At 44.4% G+C, this 18,104-nt stretch overlaps 1 protein-coding gene across 4 annotated transcripts in view; it reads left to right on the top strand.

The window, feature by feature from the left end:
• Positions 1-18,104, top strand: part of LOC126095224 (mediator of RNA polymerase II transcription subunit 25) — a 165,562-nt gene that overhangs the window by 122,504 nt on the left and 24,954 nt on the right. For all 4 annotated transcript variants that reach the window (XM_049909965.1, XM_049909967.1, XM_049909964.1 and 1 more), the window contains one exon: positions 10,683-10,769. In XM_049909965.1, coding sequence (XP_049765922.1) covers positions 10,683-10,769 — 87 coding nt within the window. The remainder of the gene's footprint in view (positions 1-10,682; positions 10,770-18,104) is intronic.

Genomic DNA, 18,104 nt, shown 5'->3' with positions numbered 1-18,104 from the left:
AACTAGCCATCTGAATGCTTTGAACATTTCACTACAAGGTAAAGATCTGCTAATTATTCATTTCATAGATCGAATACGAGCATTTAAAATGAAATTGACACTTTGGGTGAGTCAGCTGGAAACAGGAAATCTAGCTCATTTTCCTAAATTATTATCCATGCAAGATGTTCACAAAGACTGTGAATGTTATTCACATAGTTTAGTTGCCCTTAAGGAAGAATTTGATCAATGCTTGCAAGATCTGACAGCACTAGACAGTGATTTTGAACTGTTCTCTCCATATTCAGTGAATATTGAATAGATTCATCCTGAGCTGCAACTAGAAATTATTGACCTGCAGTGTGACAGAGAATAAAGAGACAAATTTCAGAACAAGAAAAACATTTTGGAATTCTACAGATACTTCCCTCAGGATAGATTTCCTCATTTGCACAAGCTGGTGGCTACAATTATATCAATGTTCAGTTCCATGTATGTTTGTGAACAAGTGTTCTCTGCAATGAAATGTAACAAGACGCGCCTGAGAAACGCATTGTCTGATCGAAATTTAAACTGCACGCTGCGCCTATAATGCAAAAGAACAATTACTCCAAACATAGATGCAATTGTAAAGGGCAAAAAGTACAAGATAACCGAGAATCCCACACTTCAGTGACACCTTTTATTGTGTAACAGTTCACAAATTAATACGAATGTAGAGGCATACACTAAGCTAATAAAATTGTATGGCACGTGTACATTCTCCTTTATTTGTTTCATTTGTCGCAGTAATAATTCGTGAGTGATATCCCTGCAGGTGGCCGCGGATTTACATTGACTGGCGGCAGCTGTTGTGTGCCCACGTGACTCTCCCCCCTCTCCGCTCTGGTCCGGTAGTGGGGGTAGCGTGCTCGCGCTGCTCCGTGCTCGCGCCTTGCTACTCACAGCTTGCTCCGCGAGCACATATGTTGTGAAGCCCTGATTTAGGTTTTCCTTGGTTTCCCGAAACTGCTGAAGCCAGATGCCAGGAAGGTTCCTCTGAAAATACACAGCCAATTTTTTTCCCTATACTTCACTATCTGAGCTTCTGTTCCATCTCTAATGACATTGTAATTACAGTGGAATCCAGTCTCTCTTCTTCTTTTTGTTGAGTTAATTGCACCATCTATGTTTTTTCTGTTGTGAGGTACATCTCCAGGAACTTTGCTAATGAGCAGAAACCTACTTAGCAGATCCTATACCTCATGCAGGAAATATGGCAGCACCCTAGACACTGTTGTAGTGTGGGATAGTAATTACTTTTGTCTCACAGGTTTGAAAGAGATACCACGATTTATGATAGCACACACCACACCAAGATGTATTCCTTACTTCTGATTGCTGCAAAAATAGTGTACAAATTTGGACAGAACCCCTTTTGACATATTGCTTTGCTTCCAGTGTGAGTAGGGGCATCTGTAGATCACAAAAAAATGTTTTTGTGCGTAATGTAAGATATTTATTTACACAGACAAATTTGTTCATTCAAAGACCTCTGAAATGTCATCATCTTATCTAGTACTACATTTGATGCCACTGTTTATACATTTACAAGGGCATTTTACCCTGTGTGAAGCATTAAATGAATATAGTTGCAAACATTTGCTAAATCTCTTTTCCCAACTCATACATCTGTGACTATTACAAACAAAGCCCATGTATGTCCGGTTGCCATGTTTCAGTTGCTTACTTGGGTTTACTTGTAGTACATATGTACTAGTTCCTATATTTTCCATGAAGAATTCAGATCTGTGTGTGTGTTCCCATTTTGGACATGACCACCTTATTTCTAATTGCTAACAACCTCATTAGACGAGAACTGCTTCCTACAGGTATGTACTGAAAAGTGATGATGGAAATCCGTAAAGTGATTGCTAACTGGCCCTGTAACCGGGTATGTGCATGAATGTTTCGTATTTGCTGTGTTTCTGCAAATACTATTTGCAAATTTACAATGGGATGTTTATAATGCACAAGGTAAGGGGAATAAGTAGTGCTCACTAGCAAGACAACAAAAAAGTTCAGCCATTAGCAAGATCAACATTGTCCAGAGCACTGCATCACAAGTGATACTAGCAGGTGGAATGTTTCCTGTGGAAGATCTGACTGTGTTCACCAGTAGCTGGGCACTCTTTGGATCACTTGAGCATCAGTGAAGCACAGCTGTAGTGATGAAAGCCAGCTCACAGTAGGATGCCCAGCACAGTGTACCTGCCAGGTTACCGTGGCACATTAGGCCAATTTGGTTCTGGGAACTCACATTGTGCCAAGCCCACCTAGGACGATGTCTGACTGTGCCAGATTCTACTCGGCTGCACCTTCAGTGCCATTTGCTGCAGAATGCCCCATGTGCTTTCTAACTGTTGATTGCTGAAGTCTGGCTGGTGATTCAGAAGATTAACCAAACTTCTGTGGAGTTGTCCCTTGATAATTACAGAATTTGTTGTTTGTAAATCTGTACAAGATATTTTTTCCTTGTCTCCATTGTCAAATAGGTAATGCCATTCAAACCTCAGATTTTGCTTTGGCAGTTGGGAAGTACATCTTTACTTTAAGAGTGTTTGGAGAGGGCATCTGTAATATTCTCATGAAAGATTCCATTAAATCGAAGTGGAGTGACTCACAGTTCCTTGGGTGTTGGCCATGGTATGACCATGTGTAGCATTGCAGCCATGTTGCATCACTCTCAGATTACTCTCTTAATATCTCAGTTTTTATATGTTGCCAGTAGATGAGATGTTGCACTAGATGCTTTCTGTGATTAAACAGTTAACCCCCCCCCCCCCCTCCTCCCCACTCCCCTCCTTCTGTGTATCCAGTCCAATGCAGAGCTGTAAGATTTCATCCTGCAGAACCCATGGAATGACAACTCAAAAATTTTCTTCTTCTACAGCTAGGAGGCTCATACTACCATTCAGTGATAGCCTATATCAGAGCTATAGGAAAATTTACAATATGTGTATAAAATTTAACATTAATTGTTCTGTGACATCATTGCATACAGTGTGGACAATTTTTGCTGCATTAGTCAGGAAATGGTCTGTTGTGTGCTGTATTGTCACAGTAATCTGGAAAGCATATCCTTCCATTGATTTAAAACCTTGTCATACTCCATGACAACATGCAATGAAGTGTGGCTGTGTTAATATGCTTCCTGGTTGGCCAGAAATGCATTTCTAGGTGTATAAGTCGATGAAAGATCTAACAGTGTGCCAAAGCTTGCAAGACTCTATGCAAAGGATTTATTATCTGTTATCAGGTGGAAGCATAGTCTCCACAAGCTTGCTTTATGACCATGTAGCTGGCCGGAGTGGCCGTGTGGGTTCTAGGCACTACAGTCTGGAACCGAGCGACCGCTACGGTCACAGGTTCGAATCCTGCCTCGGGCATGGATGTGTGTGATGTCCTTAGGTTAGTTAGGTTTAATTAGTTCTAAGTTCTAGGCGGCTGATGACCTCAGAAGTTAAGTCGCATAGTGCTCAGAGCCATTTGAACCATTTTTTTGTGACCATGTAAACAATGGCCGTTGACTTTTTCTTGGCTTAAAGTAATTTGCTTGAAATGATTATATCTCTGTCATAGCCTAATAAGACTCGTGGCAATGTTGATGTTCCAAAGTATGCAGTGACATGACTTGTACACCTTCTTTGAAATAATTGTTGACAGTAAATGCCAGTAATTACTACTGGAAGCAGTTTCACTATACGAACACCGCCGTTGGATAAACAGCTGCCAGCAGCAAGTCGTATACTCTTAGCTCACTTATTTGTTACATAGTTTAATTCTTAATTTCTTTGCGTGTTTTTGGGTACTTGCATTGTTTAATTCATAAATTTCGGCGTATTATAGTATTTGAGAGTTGTAGCATCGCGCATTAGTACCTGAATAGTGTAAAATCGCATAGTCTCCTTCCGCCGCCAAGCAGTGTGTCAGCAGTGCGCAAGTAGGAGCATTACTGCATTGACTAGGCAATCTTGTATTTTAATAACCGTTCAAATTTTGTGTCGAATTGTTGTGCTCTCTGTAGATTAGTTCAGACGTTCTTTGCACAACAGTTTTTAGCATGGATAGGGACTGCAACTGCTGTGTTTGGATGCGGGCTGAGTTGGCATCCCTTAGCTCGCAGCTTCAGGCAGTGTTGTCTTCGGTCACACAGCTTGAGGCTGTTGCCAATTCCCACGCATCCCCTAATCGGACTACGGCTGTGGCTGCCCGGGATACTACCCATATTGAGGCTGACCCTTCACTTGTGGTAGAGTGGGAGGTCGTCTCGAGGTGTGGCAGGGGGCGAAGGACATTCTGGATGGCTGAACTGAAGGCCTCTCCAGTTTGTCTGACGAACTGGTTTCAGGCTCTGTCTCCGGCTGATACTGATCTTCGGCTGGACATGGCTGCTTGTCCTGTTCCAGAGGTTGTCCCTCAGTCTGCAAGATCCGGGCGGTTGCAGAGGGCGGGCTTACTGGTAGTTGGAAGCTCCAACGTCAGGCGCGTAATGGGGCCCCTTAGAGATATGGCAACAAGAGAGGGGAAGAAAACCATGCGCACTCCATGTGCATACCAGGGGGAGTCATTTCAGATGTGGAAAGGGTCCTTCCAGATGCCATGAGGGGTACAGGGTGCACCCATCTGCAGGTGGTCACTCATGTCGGCACCAATGATGTGTGTCGCTATGGATAGGAGGAAATCCTCTCTGGCTGCTGGCGGCTATCTGATTTGGTGAAAACTGCCAGTCTCACTAGCGGGATGAAAGCAGAGCTCACCATCTGCAGCATCGTTGACAGGACTGACTGCGGACCTTTGGTACAGAGCCGAGTGGAGGGTCTGAATCAGAGGCTGAGACGGTTCTGCGACCGTGTGGGCTGCTGATTCCTTGACTTGCGCCATAGGGTGGTGGGGTTTCAAGTTCCGCTGGATAGGTCAGGAGTCCACTACACGCAGCAGGCGGCTACACGGGTAGCAGGGGTTGTGTGGTGTGGACTGGGCAGTTTTTTAGGTTAGATGGCCTCGGGCAAGTACAGAAAGAGCAGCAGCCTCAAAGGGTGCAGGGAAAAGTCAGGACATGCGGGGACCAAGCAGCAATCAGTTTTGTAATTGTAAACTGTCGAAGCTGCATTGGTAAAGTACCGGAACTTCAAGTCCTGATAGAAAACACCGAAGCTGAACTCGTTATAGGTACGGAAAGCTGGCTGAAGCCAGAGAGAAATTCTGCCGAAATTTTTACAAAGGCGCAGACGGTGTTTAGAAAGGATAGATTGCATGCAACCGGTGGTGGCGTGTTTGTCGCTGTTAGTAGTAGTTTATCCTGTAGTGAAGTAGAAGTGGATAGTTCCTGTGAATTATTATGGGTGGAGGTTACACTCAACAACCGAGCTAGGTTAATAATTGGCTCCTTTTACCAACCTCCTGACTCAGCAGCATTAGTGGCAGAACAACTGAGAGAAAATCTGGAATACATTTCACATAAATTTTCTCAGCATGTTATAGTCTTAGGTGGAGATTTCAATTTACCAGATATAGACTGGGACACTCAGATGTTTAGGACGGTTGGTAGGGACAGAGCATCGAGTGACACTATACTGAGTGCACTATACGAAAATTACCTCGAGCAATTAAACAGAGAACTGACTCGTGGAGATAACATCTTGGACCTACTGATAACAAACAGACCCGAACTTTTCGACTCTGTATGTGCAGAACAGGGAATCAGTGATCATAAGGCCATTGCAGCATCCCTGAATATGGAAGTAAATAGGAATATAAAAAAAGGGAGGAAGGTTTATCTATTTAGCAAGAGCAATAGAAGGCAGATTTCAGACTACCTAACTGATCAAAAGAAAATTTCTGTTCCGATACTGACAATGTTGAGTGTTTATGGAAAAAGTTCAAGGCAATCGTAAAATGCATTTTAGATAGGTACGTGCCAAGTAAAACTGTCAGGGACAGGAAAAACCCACCGTGGTTCAACAACAAACTTAGGAAACTACTGCGAAAGCAAAGAGAGCTTCACTGCAAGTTTAAATGCAGCCAACACCTCTCAGACAAACAGAAGCTAAACGATGTCAAAGTTTGCGTAAGGAGGGCTATGCGTGAAGCGTTCAGTGAATTCGAAAGTAAAATTCTATGTACCGATTTGACAGAAAATCCTAGGAAGTTCTGGTCTTACGTTAAATCAGTAAGTGGCTTGAAACAGCATATCCAGATCTCCGGGATGATGATGGCATTGAAACAGAGGACGACACGCGTAAAGCTGAAATACTAAACACCTTTTTCCAAAGCTGTTTCACAGAGGAGGACCGCACTGCAGTTCCTTCTCTAAATCCCCGCACAAACGAAAAAATGGCTGACATCGAAATAAGTGTCCAAGGAATAGAAAAGCAATTGGAATCACTCAACAGAGGAAAGTCCACAGGACCTGACGGGATACCAATTCGATTCTACACAGAGTACATAAAAGGACTTGCCCCATTCTAACAGCCATGTACCGCAAGTCTCTAAAGGAACGGAAGGTTCCAAATGATTGGAAAAGAGCACAGGTAGTCCCAGTCTTCAAGAAGGATCATCGAGCAGATGCGCAGAACTATAGACCTATATCTCTTACGTCGATCTGTTGTAGAATTTTAGAACATGTTTTTTGCTCACGTATCATGTCGTTTCTGGAAACCCAGAATCTACTCTGTGGGAATCAACATGGATTCCAGAAACAGCGATCGTGTGAGACCCAACTTGCTTTATTTCTTCATGAGACCCAGAAAATATTAGATACAGGCTCCCAGGTAGATGCTATTTTCCTTGACTTCCGTAAGGCACTCGATACAGTTCCGCACTGTCGCCTGATAAACAAAGTAAGAGCCTACGGAATATCAGACCATCTGTGTGGCTGGATTGAAGAGTTTTTAGCTAACAGAACACAGCATGTTGTTCTCAATGGAGAGACGTCTACAGACATTAAAGTAACCTCTGGCGTGCCACAGGGGAGTGTTATGGGACCATTGCTTTTCACAATATATATAAATGACCTAGTAGATAGTGTCGGAAGTTCCATGCGGCTTTTCGCGGATGATGCTGTAGTATACAGAGAATTTGCAGCATTAGAAAATTGTAACGAAATACAGGAAGATCTGCAGCAGATAGGCACTTGGTGCAGGGAGTGGCAACTGACCCTTAACATAGACAAATGTAATGTATTGCGAATACATAGAAAGAAGGATCCTTTATTGTATGATTATATGATAGCGGAACAAACACTGGTAGCAATTACTTCTGTAAAATATCTGGGAGTATGCGTGCGGAACGATTTGAAGTGGAAGGATCATATAAAATTAATTGTTGGTAAGACGGGTACCAGGTTGAGATTCATTGGGAGAGTCCTTAGAAAATGTAGTCCATCAACAAAGGAGGTGGCTTACAAAACACTTGTTCGACCTATACTTGAGTATTGCTCATCAGTGTGGGATCTGTACCAGATCGGGTTGACGGAGGAGATAGAGAAGATCCAAAGAAGAGCGGCGAGTTTCGTCACAGGGTTATTTGGTAAGCGTGATAGCGTTACGGAGATGTTTAACAAACTCAAGTGGCAGACTCTGCGAGAGAGGCGCTCTGCATCGCAGTGTAGCTTGCTGTTCAGGTTTCGAGAGGGTGCGTTTCTGGATGAGGTGTTGAATATATTGCTTCCCCCTACTTATACCTCCAGAGGAGATCACGAACGTAAAATTAGAGAGATTCGAGCGCGCACGGAGGCTTTCCGGCAGCCGTTCTTCCCGCGAACCATACGCGACTGGACCAGAAAAGGGAGGTAATGACAGTGGCACGTAAAGTGCCCTCCGCCACACACCGTTGGGTGGCTTGCGGAGTATAAATGTAAATGCCGATGTAGATAAAATACAATACACGTTGAGTTGAATTGCTTCTTGAATGGAGAACAAGTTTTCCAGACTCATACAATGATTACCTTAACCCTTTCACTGCTACAGATGTGCTCTCTACATTCTGTGCTGAGCGTGGTTTTGTTTGTGGTTGTACAACTTGCTAAATGCTGTTCGGAGACAGAATTCTATGGCTATAAAATACTTATCATCCAATTTTACAGAAAGTATTCATTGCAAAATTTTTATTTTTGCACATGTTACAATATGATGTCTTCGCTTGATAAAGGACTGATTTTGTTTTCATTATTCATCATAGTTATTGTGCTGTATCAAATTAAGTAAAACACTGCATGAAATTTTAAAGAGTTTGCAGAGGTAAAAACTCATTCCATAAACTTTGCATGTGATTGATTTTAGCTCATACCTTCCAGTGTATGAAATGTAGATAAGATATCAGATTTTAAAAAAAGTTGAGAACAGAATACTATCTCATTTCATTATTGAGTTGCTGATTTTTATATCCAACAGACATTTGTGCATAGTGTTTCCATGTGCACTTGCGCAGTATATGAAATGTACGTAAGATATCAATTTTTTTATTTAAAATTGAGAGCAGAACAATATCTTTTTTGATTCTCGAGTTATTGATTTTTGTAACCAATTGACAGTCACATACGACATGCCCACTTCCATACATGTAGATCAGGAATTATGTGGTCATAACAATCATCATATTTCATAAATAGTTCAAGATATTGAAATGAGTTTTTTTTGTAAATTATAGTGTTTAAAGAGATACATATGTTGTATAATAAATACTCAAAACTCTTTTATTCTCCGAAATATAAAATAACTCATCTGTAGCAGTGAGGCTGGTGGCTCAGGAAGTATACAGACATCAGTAGCATGGTAGAAAAACCGAAGTGGCTCACATATACATGTCCACAGCAGCTGGGGAGCATTAGAACAGGACATGTATACGTGTCCACCACAGCAAAAGTGTTAGCAAGATTCTAGAATAGTCAATAGGCAGGTAATTTTTAATTTAAAATACTAGCAGAAATGTCCTGTTTGTTCTCAGCAGTTATCTCTACCACTACACCATGCTGGATGATGCCCAGCTATGCAGTCCATCATCAATTGCTCCACTGGATTAAACATCTTATCTCAAGTACCCCAGAGCAGATAGTGATCTCTAAGAGTGCAGTAATTCGTAATGAGATATAACCTCCCTGATGGAATGATTTAATGGACTTCCTTGCTGAATCATAGGTCTTTGGTGGGATTCTGAGGTTGAAGAAAAGATGTGTTTGTGTAAAGCGCTTTTATGTTCCATCCAAACACCAACAGTCTCTGGATTTTGACAGTTGTCACCCATTCCATACAGCAGAGTGCATCTCATACTACCTTGGCACCCACAGGCATTGCATCTGCAGTGGAAGATAGGAATTGTCCAAATATGTTGGGAATGTTGTCATAGACTTTCCAGACAAAGAGTATTCTGCCCGGTTACCACAGCAACTGATATTACTCATAGATTGCTGATACTATTCTTATGCTCAGACGAACAAATCCTTTGCCACTGTCCAGTATTCCCATCACCATCCAGACCTTGAAGCACTCAATCACATCCTATCCCAGGGCTAGGCTACTTTTTATTGTGCCTGGATGTGAAGGGTGTCTATCCGTAACCCCCCAAAGAAGTGTTGTGTCATTTTCTCAAACTATGCAGTATGCTAGTCCATTCGTGTGCCATCCCTGATCTCTCAGTCCTGTCCAATCAATGGACAGTGTCTTGAAAGGAGGGTATAAGGTGAACATCAACAAAAGCAAAACGAGGATAATGGAATGTAGTTGAATTAAGTCAGGTGATGCTGAGGGAATTAGATTAGGAAATGAGACACTTAAAGTAGTAAAGGAGTTTTGCTATTTGGGAAGCAAAATAACTGATGATGACTGAAGTAGAGAGGATATAAAATGTAGACTGGCGATAGCAAAAAAATCATTTCTGAAGAAGAGAAATTTGTTAACATCGGGTATAGATTTAAGTGTCAGGAAGTCATTTCTCAAAGTATTTGTATGGAGTGTAGCCATGTATGGAAGTGAAACAACGATGATAAATAGCCAGACAAGAAGGGAATGGAAGCTTTTGAAATGTCATGGTACAGAAGAATGCTGAAGATTAGATGGGTAGATCACATAACTAATGAGGAGGTGCAAAATAGAGTTGAGAAGAAGAGGAATTTTGTGGCACAACTTGACTAGAAGAAGGGATTGGTTGGTATGACATGTTCTGAGGCATCAAGGGATCACCAATGTAGTATTGAAGGGTAGTGTGGAGGGTAAAAATGGTAGAAGGAGACCAAGAGATGAATACACTAAGCAGATTCAGAAGAATGTAGGTTGCCGTAGGTACAGGGAGATGAAGAAGCTTGCACAGGATATAGTAGCATGGAGAGCTGCATCAAACCAGTCTCAGGACTGAAGACCACAACAACAACAACAACAACAACAACAACAATAATGACGACGACTACAATGATGACGATGATGATGATGATGATGATGAACAATGATGATGCTATGACTTCCTAAAATGTTAATTTTAAATCACAAAATAATGATTACAGAATTGGGAAATGCATATCAAAGTAATTTTTAAAAGCCATAGACTGTTTCAAAGTAATTTCTCTTGGTAGTATTTTGTGTGCTGTTAACTTAAATCTGAAGTTCAAGGAATTGTGATCGTTTGGTATTTGATAATATTCTCACAGAAAACTATCACTGTTTGTCATCTAGATAATGAGCCACATGAAGATTCAACAGCTGCAACAAACTCTGGAAGTTGCCCAGCAGCAGGAGATGCAGTTCAAGGCTCATTTTGAGGTTAGTATGTGTCTTCTGTTAACCTTTGTACTAGCGAGCAGAAATTTTTCTTCATTCTTCATTAAAAGCTGTACTCCAAATTCTGCAAGTAAAAAATCAAATAGTTTACAACTGCAGCTTTTGAGAGTTCCTCACAACCATATAATGATATGTACCTTTGTGTGTTGTATTTCAGGTTCATTAAGTACGTGTTGCTGTACTAATATACAACAAAGGCAAATACTGCAGGACTGATGACCTCACCATTTAGTCCCATAACCTTCCTCCATCAATCAGTTAATCAATCAAAGGCAAATACTAACAGTGCACTCACTAATTTCTTTGCCAAATCAAGAATGATTGAAACCACTCCTTCAGTGTTTTGTGTAACTTATATAGTATGACAATTTCTTGCACAGTGGACTGGACCATTGTTCAGGTACGCAAGTCTGCAACTATGGTTTATCCATTACCGCAGAGCTCTTCATACAGTATTTAGTTTGCCCTTATCGTTAGTATGTTTAAGACTTCAACTTCACGCTGATGTTTCGGTATTCAAGGAATTGAACATATACGGGGTGAGTCACTAACTATTGCCACCAAGAATAACTCCAAAAGTATGATAGGAGCTGAAAAGTTTGTGGGACAAAAGTTGCACGGGACAACGGGGACCACAATATGACGATCATTTTTTGTCGCTAGGTGGGGTCGCTTCAGAGATATGAAGGTCAACTTTGATTTTTTTTAAATGGGATGATGTAGTTGGGTACTTATTTTCTGATAGCGGCTATTGAGACAAATCCAGTGATGTGTAACAGTAAGCCTTTGAAGGTCAATGAAGGTCAAAAAGGTGGCTTGAATGTCCGTTTACAGAAGGTGTTTGAAGTGATGACCATTGGCATCAATGCAATGCTGCAGTCTTCTTATCATGGACTGACTGGTATTCCTTATCACATCGGCACTTATTGAAGCACATGCTCTGACAGTTCTCTCTCGCATGTCTTCAGGTGTAGTTGGAACGTCTTAATAAACAATGTCTTTTACGAATCACCACACGAAAAAATCCAGAGGTGTCAAGTCTGGCGAACGAGCCGGCCACGACACATCTCCTCCGCGCCCAGTCCGACGATTTGGAAATTGCCTGTGCAACTCATTTCTAGCCATCCGTGAAAAATGTGCGGGACATCCATTGTGTTGGTACCACATTCTGTTCCTTGTTCCTAAAGGTATTTCTTCTAATAACAGACCTAGTGTTTCTTGCAGGAATGTGGTAAACTTCCTACCGTTAAGATTTCCTTTGATGAAGTACGGGCCTATAATTCCGTCCTCCAGAATCCTTCGCCATACATTCACTGACCACGGTTTTTGGTGTGCAACTTGCTGCAACCAGTATGGATTTTCAGTTGCCCAATAATGCATATTATGCAAATTAACAATTCCATGGTTTGTGAATTTAGCCTAGTCAGTAAATAAAATCAAATTAATAAATGTATCATCCCTCTGAATCTGGAGGTGATCCCATCGCCAGAATTCAATGCAATGTATACAATCCATACCAGGTAATTCTTAGTTTGTTGTTGTTGTGGTCTTCAGTCCAGAGACTGGTTTGATGCAGCTCTCCATGGTACTCTATCCTGTACAAGCTTCTTCATCTCCCAGTACCTACTGCAACCTACATCCTTCTGAATCTGTTTAGTGTATTCATCTCTTGGTCTCCCTCTACGATTTTTACCCTCCACGCTGCCCTCCAGTACTAAATTGGTTATCCCTTGATGCCTCAGAACATGTCATACCAACCTATCCTTTCTTCTAGTCAAGTTGTGCCACAAAATTCCTCTTCTTCTCAATTATATTATGTACCTCCTTATTAGTTACGTGATCTACCCATCTAATCTTCAGCACTTCCATACATGGCTACACTCCATACAAATACTTTGAGAAATGACTTCCTGACACTTAAATCTATACCCGATGTTAACAAATTTCTCTTCTTCAGAAATGCATTTTTTGCTATCGCCAGTCTACATTTTATATCCTTTCTACTTCAGTCATCATCAGTTATTTTGCTTCCCAAATAGCAAAACTCCTTTACTGCTTTAAGTGTCTTATTTCCTAATCTAATTCCCTCAGCATCACCTGACTTAATTCGACTACATTCCATTATCCTCGTTTTGCTTTTGTTGATGTTCATCTTATACCCTCCTTTCAAGACACTGTCCATTCCATTCAGCTGCTCTTTCAAGTCCTTTGCTGTCTCTGACAGAATTACAATGTCATCAGCGAACCTCAAAGTTTTTATTTCTTCTCCATGGATTTTAATGCCTACTCCAAATTTTTCTTTTGTTTCCTTTACTGCTTGCTCAATATACAGATTGAATAACATTGGGGAGAGGCTAGAACCCCGTCACTCTCCCTTCCCAACCACTGCTTCCCTTTCATGCCCCTTGACTCTTATAACTGCCTTCTGATTTCTGTACAAATTGTAAATAGCCTTTCGCTCCCTGTATTTTATCCCTGCCACCTTCAGAATTTGAAAGAGAGTATTCCAGTCAACATTGTCAAAAGCTTTCTCTAAGTCTACAAATGCTAGAAACGTAGGTTTGTCTTTCCTTAATCTTTCTTCTAAGATAAGTCGTAGGGTCAGTATTGCCTCACATGTTCCTCTACAGAATCCAAACTTATCTTAGCCGAGGTCGGCTTTTAGCAGTTTTTCCATCTGTCTGTAAAGAATTCGCGTTAGTACTTTGCAGCTGTGACTTATTAAACTGATAGTTCGGTGATTTTCACATCTGTCAACACCTGCTTTCTTTGGGATTGGAATTATTATATTCTTCTTGAAGTCTGAGGGAATTTCGCCTGCCTCATACATCTTGCTCACCAGATGGTAGAGTTTTGTCAGTACTGGCTCTCCCAAGGCTATCAGTAGTTTTAATGGAATGTTGTCTACTCCCGGTGCCTTGTTTTGACTTAGGTCTTTCAGTGTTCTGTCGAACTCTTCACGCAGTATCGTACGTCCCATTTCATCTTCATCTACATCCTCTTCCATTTCCATAATATTGTCCTCAAGAACATCGCCCCTGTATAGACCCTCTACATACTCCTTCCACCTTCCTGCTTTCCCTTCTTTGCTTAGAACTGTGTTTCCATCTGAGCTCTTGATATTCATGTAAGTGGTTCTCTTTTCTCCAAAGGTCTCTTTAATTTTCCTGTAGGCAATGTAGTAACACTGTTCACGTTTACGTCGCACTTCACTTAGCGTAGACCGGGACTGTGTCCTAGGCATGCTCGATGTTAACTGACAGGGCACGGCCCGTGCTGCCGGAGTTGTTGTTGTTGTTGTTATGCCGGCAGAGGTCGCTTCCGAATTCTCGCGTGCCCTCTGGTGGACGGGACTCTACTTGCGGCAACTACCGTCCGTGACGCGCCGTGCCAATGTGCGCCTCCCGTGATCTTTCTGGTGGCTACTGCACTCCTCCTCCTTCGGGGGGTGAAGCCACTGTGATCCACTGCGTCAGAAGGTGGAGCGTCGGGCAGGAGCGATGACCTCCACATCCATTGGAAGGCTGGAGTTGAGGGGATCTGCCAACCTTCGAGCCGGAACCTTCGAATACGGCTGGAAGTGACCCACACGAAGAGGCCCCCGTTGTCCCACAACCGGAGCCCGGGACAGACGGGTGACAAGCTGTTGAACTCCGGATCCTGTGCCACCTCGGGAGGGGCAAGACCCAGTGGCGGGGACGATGGGGAAGGGACGACCACAGGTGAACCAGCCTCCTGAGAAACCGGGCCTGCTAGGGGGCCGGCTCTCGCTGGGGCATCTCTAATGATGGCGATGCCGGTGCTGGAGCTACTGGAGGCTGCCAAGGCCGAGAACCATTGCAGTGTGGCAGAGTCACAGCGGGGAGAGGAGGTAACGTCCCCTGCGAAACCAACACAGGTGCCGGCAATGGGGAAGCCGGTGTCCGAGAGGTCAGAGGGTGTGTGCCCGAACGTGGACGTAGCTGATTTTGGTGACGACGTACCACCCGGTCCCCCGCCTGCAAGGTATAGAGCCGGCGGCCATTTCGGTGCAGGACCACCGCCGGTATCCAACGTGGATTGCGACCAAACCCACGGGCCCAGACCGACATACCCAGTGGAAAGCCAGGTACTCCGTTTTGTGAAGACTGGCGAGGACCAGGTCGGAGGAGGTGCAGCAGAGTCCTAGATTGACGCCCATGGAGGAGCTCTGTGAGGCTGTGTTCTCCCATTGGTGTGGTCCGGTATGCCGTCAAGAAAAACGTCAATGCTTCCTCCGCAGGAAATTCGTGCACATACTTTTTCATCTGCGTCTTAAATGTGCGCACCATGCGCTCGGCTTCCCCATTCGATTGTGGATGGAAGGGGGGAGAGCAAACGTGCCGAATACCGAACTGCCGACAAAAATCCTGGAAGGTCTGCGAAATACACTGCGGTCCATTGTCCGAAACCAGGGTGATTGGCAGACCTTCCACAGAAAAGATTTTTGCTAGTGCCTGGATTGCAACTTCTGAAGTGGTTGAGGAGCAGCGAACCACATATGGGAATCGAGAATAAGCATCAATGACAATGAGCCAAAAGCCATTGAGAAACAGGCCCGCAAAATCGATGTGAACACGTTCCCATGCTTGGGTTGCCGGTGGCCATGAAGAGAACACTGCCCTGGGAGATGCTTGTTGGCTCGCACACTGGGAACAGGCGGCCACCAAGTGCTCAATTTCTCTGTCAATACCGGGCCAGTACACATGTCTGCGAGCCAAGGTTTTAGTACGGGAAACACCCCAGTGCCCCGCGTGTAATAACGTGAGGACCTCCCTTCGTAAACTTGCAGGAACAACCACGTGAGGAGCTGTATCATCGGTAGCCAGAAGGAGAACTCCTTCCAAGACCGAGAGGCGGTCTCGTAAAAGAAAATAATTACGAAGAGGGTCCGAGGCCCGGCCCGGAGGGCGGGATGACCACCCCTGCTGAATGAGGTGAAGTACTTGCCGGAGAACCGGGTCAGCTGCCGTTTCCCTGGCGACTCGAGAACTAGTGATCGGGAACCCATCAACCGCTTGGCGGGACGCCACATCCAAATGAAAACACATAATCTCCTCTCGATCGAACGTAGAATCTGGGCCCACCGGAAGACGGGAAAGAGCGTCGGCATTGGCATGCTGTCCTGTAGGGCGAAAATGAATGTCATAATTGTACTTAGAGAGGAACAAGGCCCAGCACTGTAGTCTTTGGGCCGCCCTATCCGGAATCTGAGAGGCGGTGCCAAATAACGATATTAATGGCTTATGGTCAGTGATTAACTGAAACTTCGTGCCATACAAGAAAGGGTGAAACTTGGTAACAGCGTAGACAATGGCCAAAGCCTCTTTTTCCACCTTGGAGTAATGGGCCTGCGTGGAACTAAGTGTTTTAGACGCAAACGCCAGTGGTTGCTCGGAACAATCTGCGTTGCGATGGGCAAGGACCCCCCCCCCCCCCCCCCCCAATACTGCGAAGCATCTGTAGCCAGGATCAACGGCTTATGGGGATCAAAAGTAGCCAAACAAGGGGCTGACGTGAGGAGGCCCTCCAATGAGGTGAACACTCGCTCGCATGCAGGCAACCAATCAAAAGGAACACCCTTGTGCAGAAGGCAGTACAGGGGGTGGGCTATAGTGGAAGCCCTGGGAATGAACCGGTGGTAACAGGCTATCTTGCCTAAAAAAGCTTGTAACTCTTTCAGCGAAGTGGGCCGAGGAAGGTTGACGATACCTTCGACCAAACTTCCTAGTGGCAGGATGCCGTGCCGAGAGATGGTGTAGCCCACATACTCAATGGACGGTTGGAAGAAGGTTGACTTATGCAGGTTGCAACGCAAGCCCATAGACCTGAATTTGAGAAAGAGGGTGCGAAGGTTGTGCAAGTGTTCCTTCGTGCTGCGGCCTGTGACAATTATGTCATCCAGGTAATTAATACAATTAGGGATTGTCGACGTGGCTCCCCAAAATAACGCTGGAATATCACCGGGGCACTGGATATTCCAAAGGCCAACCGCTGGTATTGGTAAAGGCCAAACGGAGTGTTGACGACCGCCAACTGTTTGGAGTCCTCATCAAGCGGTATCTGATGATAAGCCTCCGACAGATCGATTTTCGAAAAATATTGGCCTCCCGCCACGGCGGAGAACAATTCATCAGCACGAGGCAAAGGAGAGGTGTCCACCACCAATTGGGAATTAGTGGTGGCCTTGAAATCGCAACAAAGACGTTATTTGCCCGAGGGCTTCCTTACAATAACGAGGGGCGAAGCCCACTCACTGGAAGAAATGGGAAGAACGACCCCTAGGGCTGTCAGCCGGTCTAGCTCTTCCTTTACCTGAGGGCGGAGAGCCAAGGGGATCTGCCTCGCGCGTAGAAAACGCGGGCGAGCCGACGCCTTCAACGTGAAGTGAGCTTCAAAATCGGAAACACGCCCCAGGCCCTCGTCAAAAATATCTGGAAAGTCTGAGATCAAAAATTCCAATGATTGATAGGGAACGTCTTCGGAGACCAACTGTATGGTGTCAGCGATAGAAAAACCGAAAGCTTGAAAGGCGTCCAGGCCAAAAAGGTTAGCGGAGCTCGCATCACTGACCACAATAAAAGTAATAGCCCGAGTGACTGATTTGTAAGTCACGTCGGTAGTGAATTGACCCAGTAGGGGAATGAACTGTTTACCATAACCGCGTAGACGCCGGTAAACTGGCGCCAACGGGGGCGATCCAAGGTCGGAATAAGTTTGTGCATTCAACAACGAAACTGCCGCACCCATATCTACTTGCAGTTGTGACCGGCGAGACCGAACCGACACCTCGATAAAGAGTTTGCGTGCCGATGCGTCGGGAGCCTGGCCTGATGAAACTTCCTGAATGTCAACGTCCATGTCCCCTGTACCTGCTTCCTTCGATTCTTTTGAGGCTGAGCGGCAAACTTTAGCAATGTGACCTTTTTTATTACATTTGCGACCAACGGCCCAACGCTGGGGGCACTCTGACCGATCATGATGTATATAGCACGACGCACAGGACGGCAACAGGGGCCGGCGGCCGGAATTCTGTTTACGTGCCGTGCGGGAGCGGTCGTAACGGCCGGATTGTACCGCTCGCACGTCGTCCACCCCGGACACAGTGGACGCGGCTGCGCCGCCCTGAACTGCCGCGACGTCGCACCACACTTCCAGCTGTTGACCTGCTGCGTGAAAGACTTCATACAATTGAGCAATGGACAGGACTTCCTCGAGGGAAGGGTCTTCTAACTGCAGGGCCCATTGCCGGACCTCCCTATCAGGGACCGAATGAACAACGACGTCGCGTACCATAAC

This window comes from Schistocerca cancellata, chromosome 8, assembly GCF_023864275.1.
Source record: "Schistocerca cancellata isolate TAMUIC-IGC-003103 chromosome 8, iqSchCanc2.1, whole genome shotgun sequence".
Taxonomy (NCBI): domain Eukaryota; kingdom Metazoa; phylum Arthropoda; class Insecta; order Orthoptera; family Acrididae; genus Schistocerca; species Schistocerca cancellata.
Note: the sequence above shows the minus strand (reverse complement) of the source record. Positions and strands in the feature narration are given on the sequence as shown.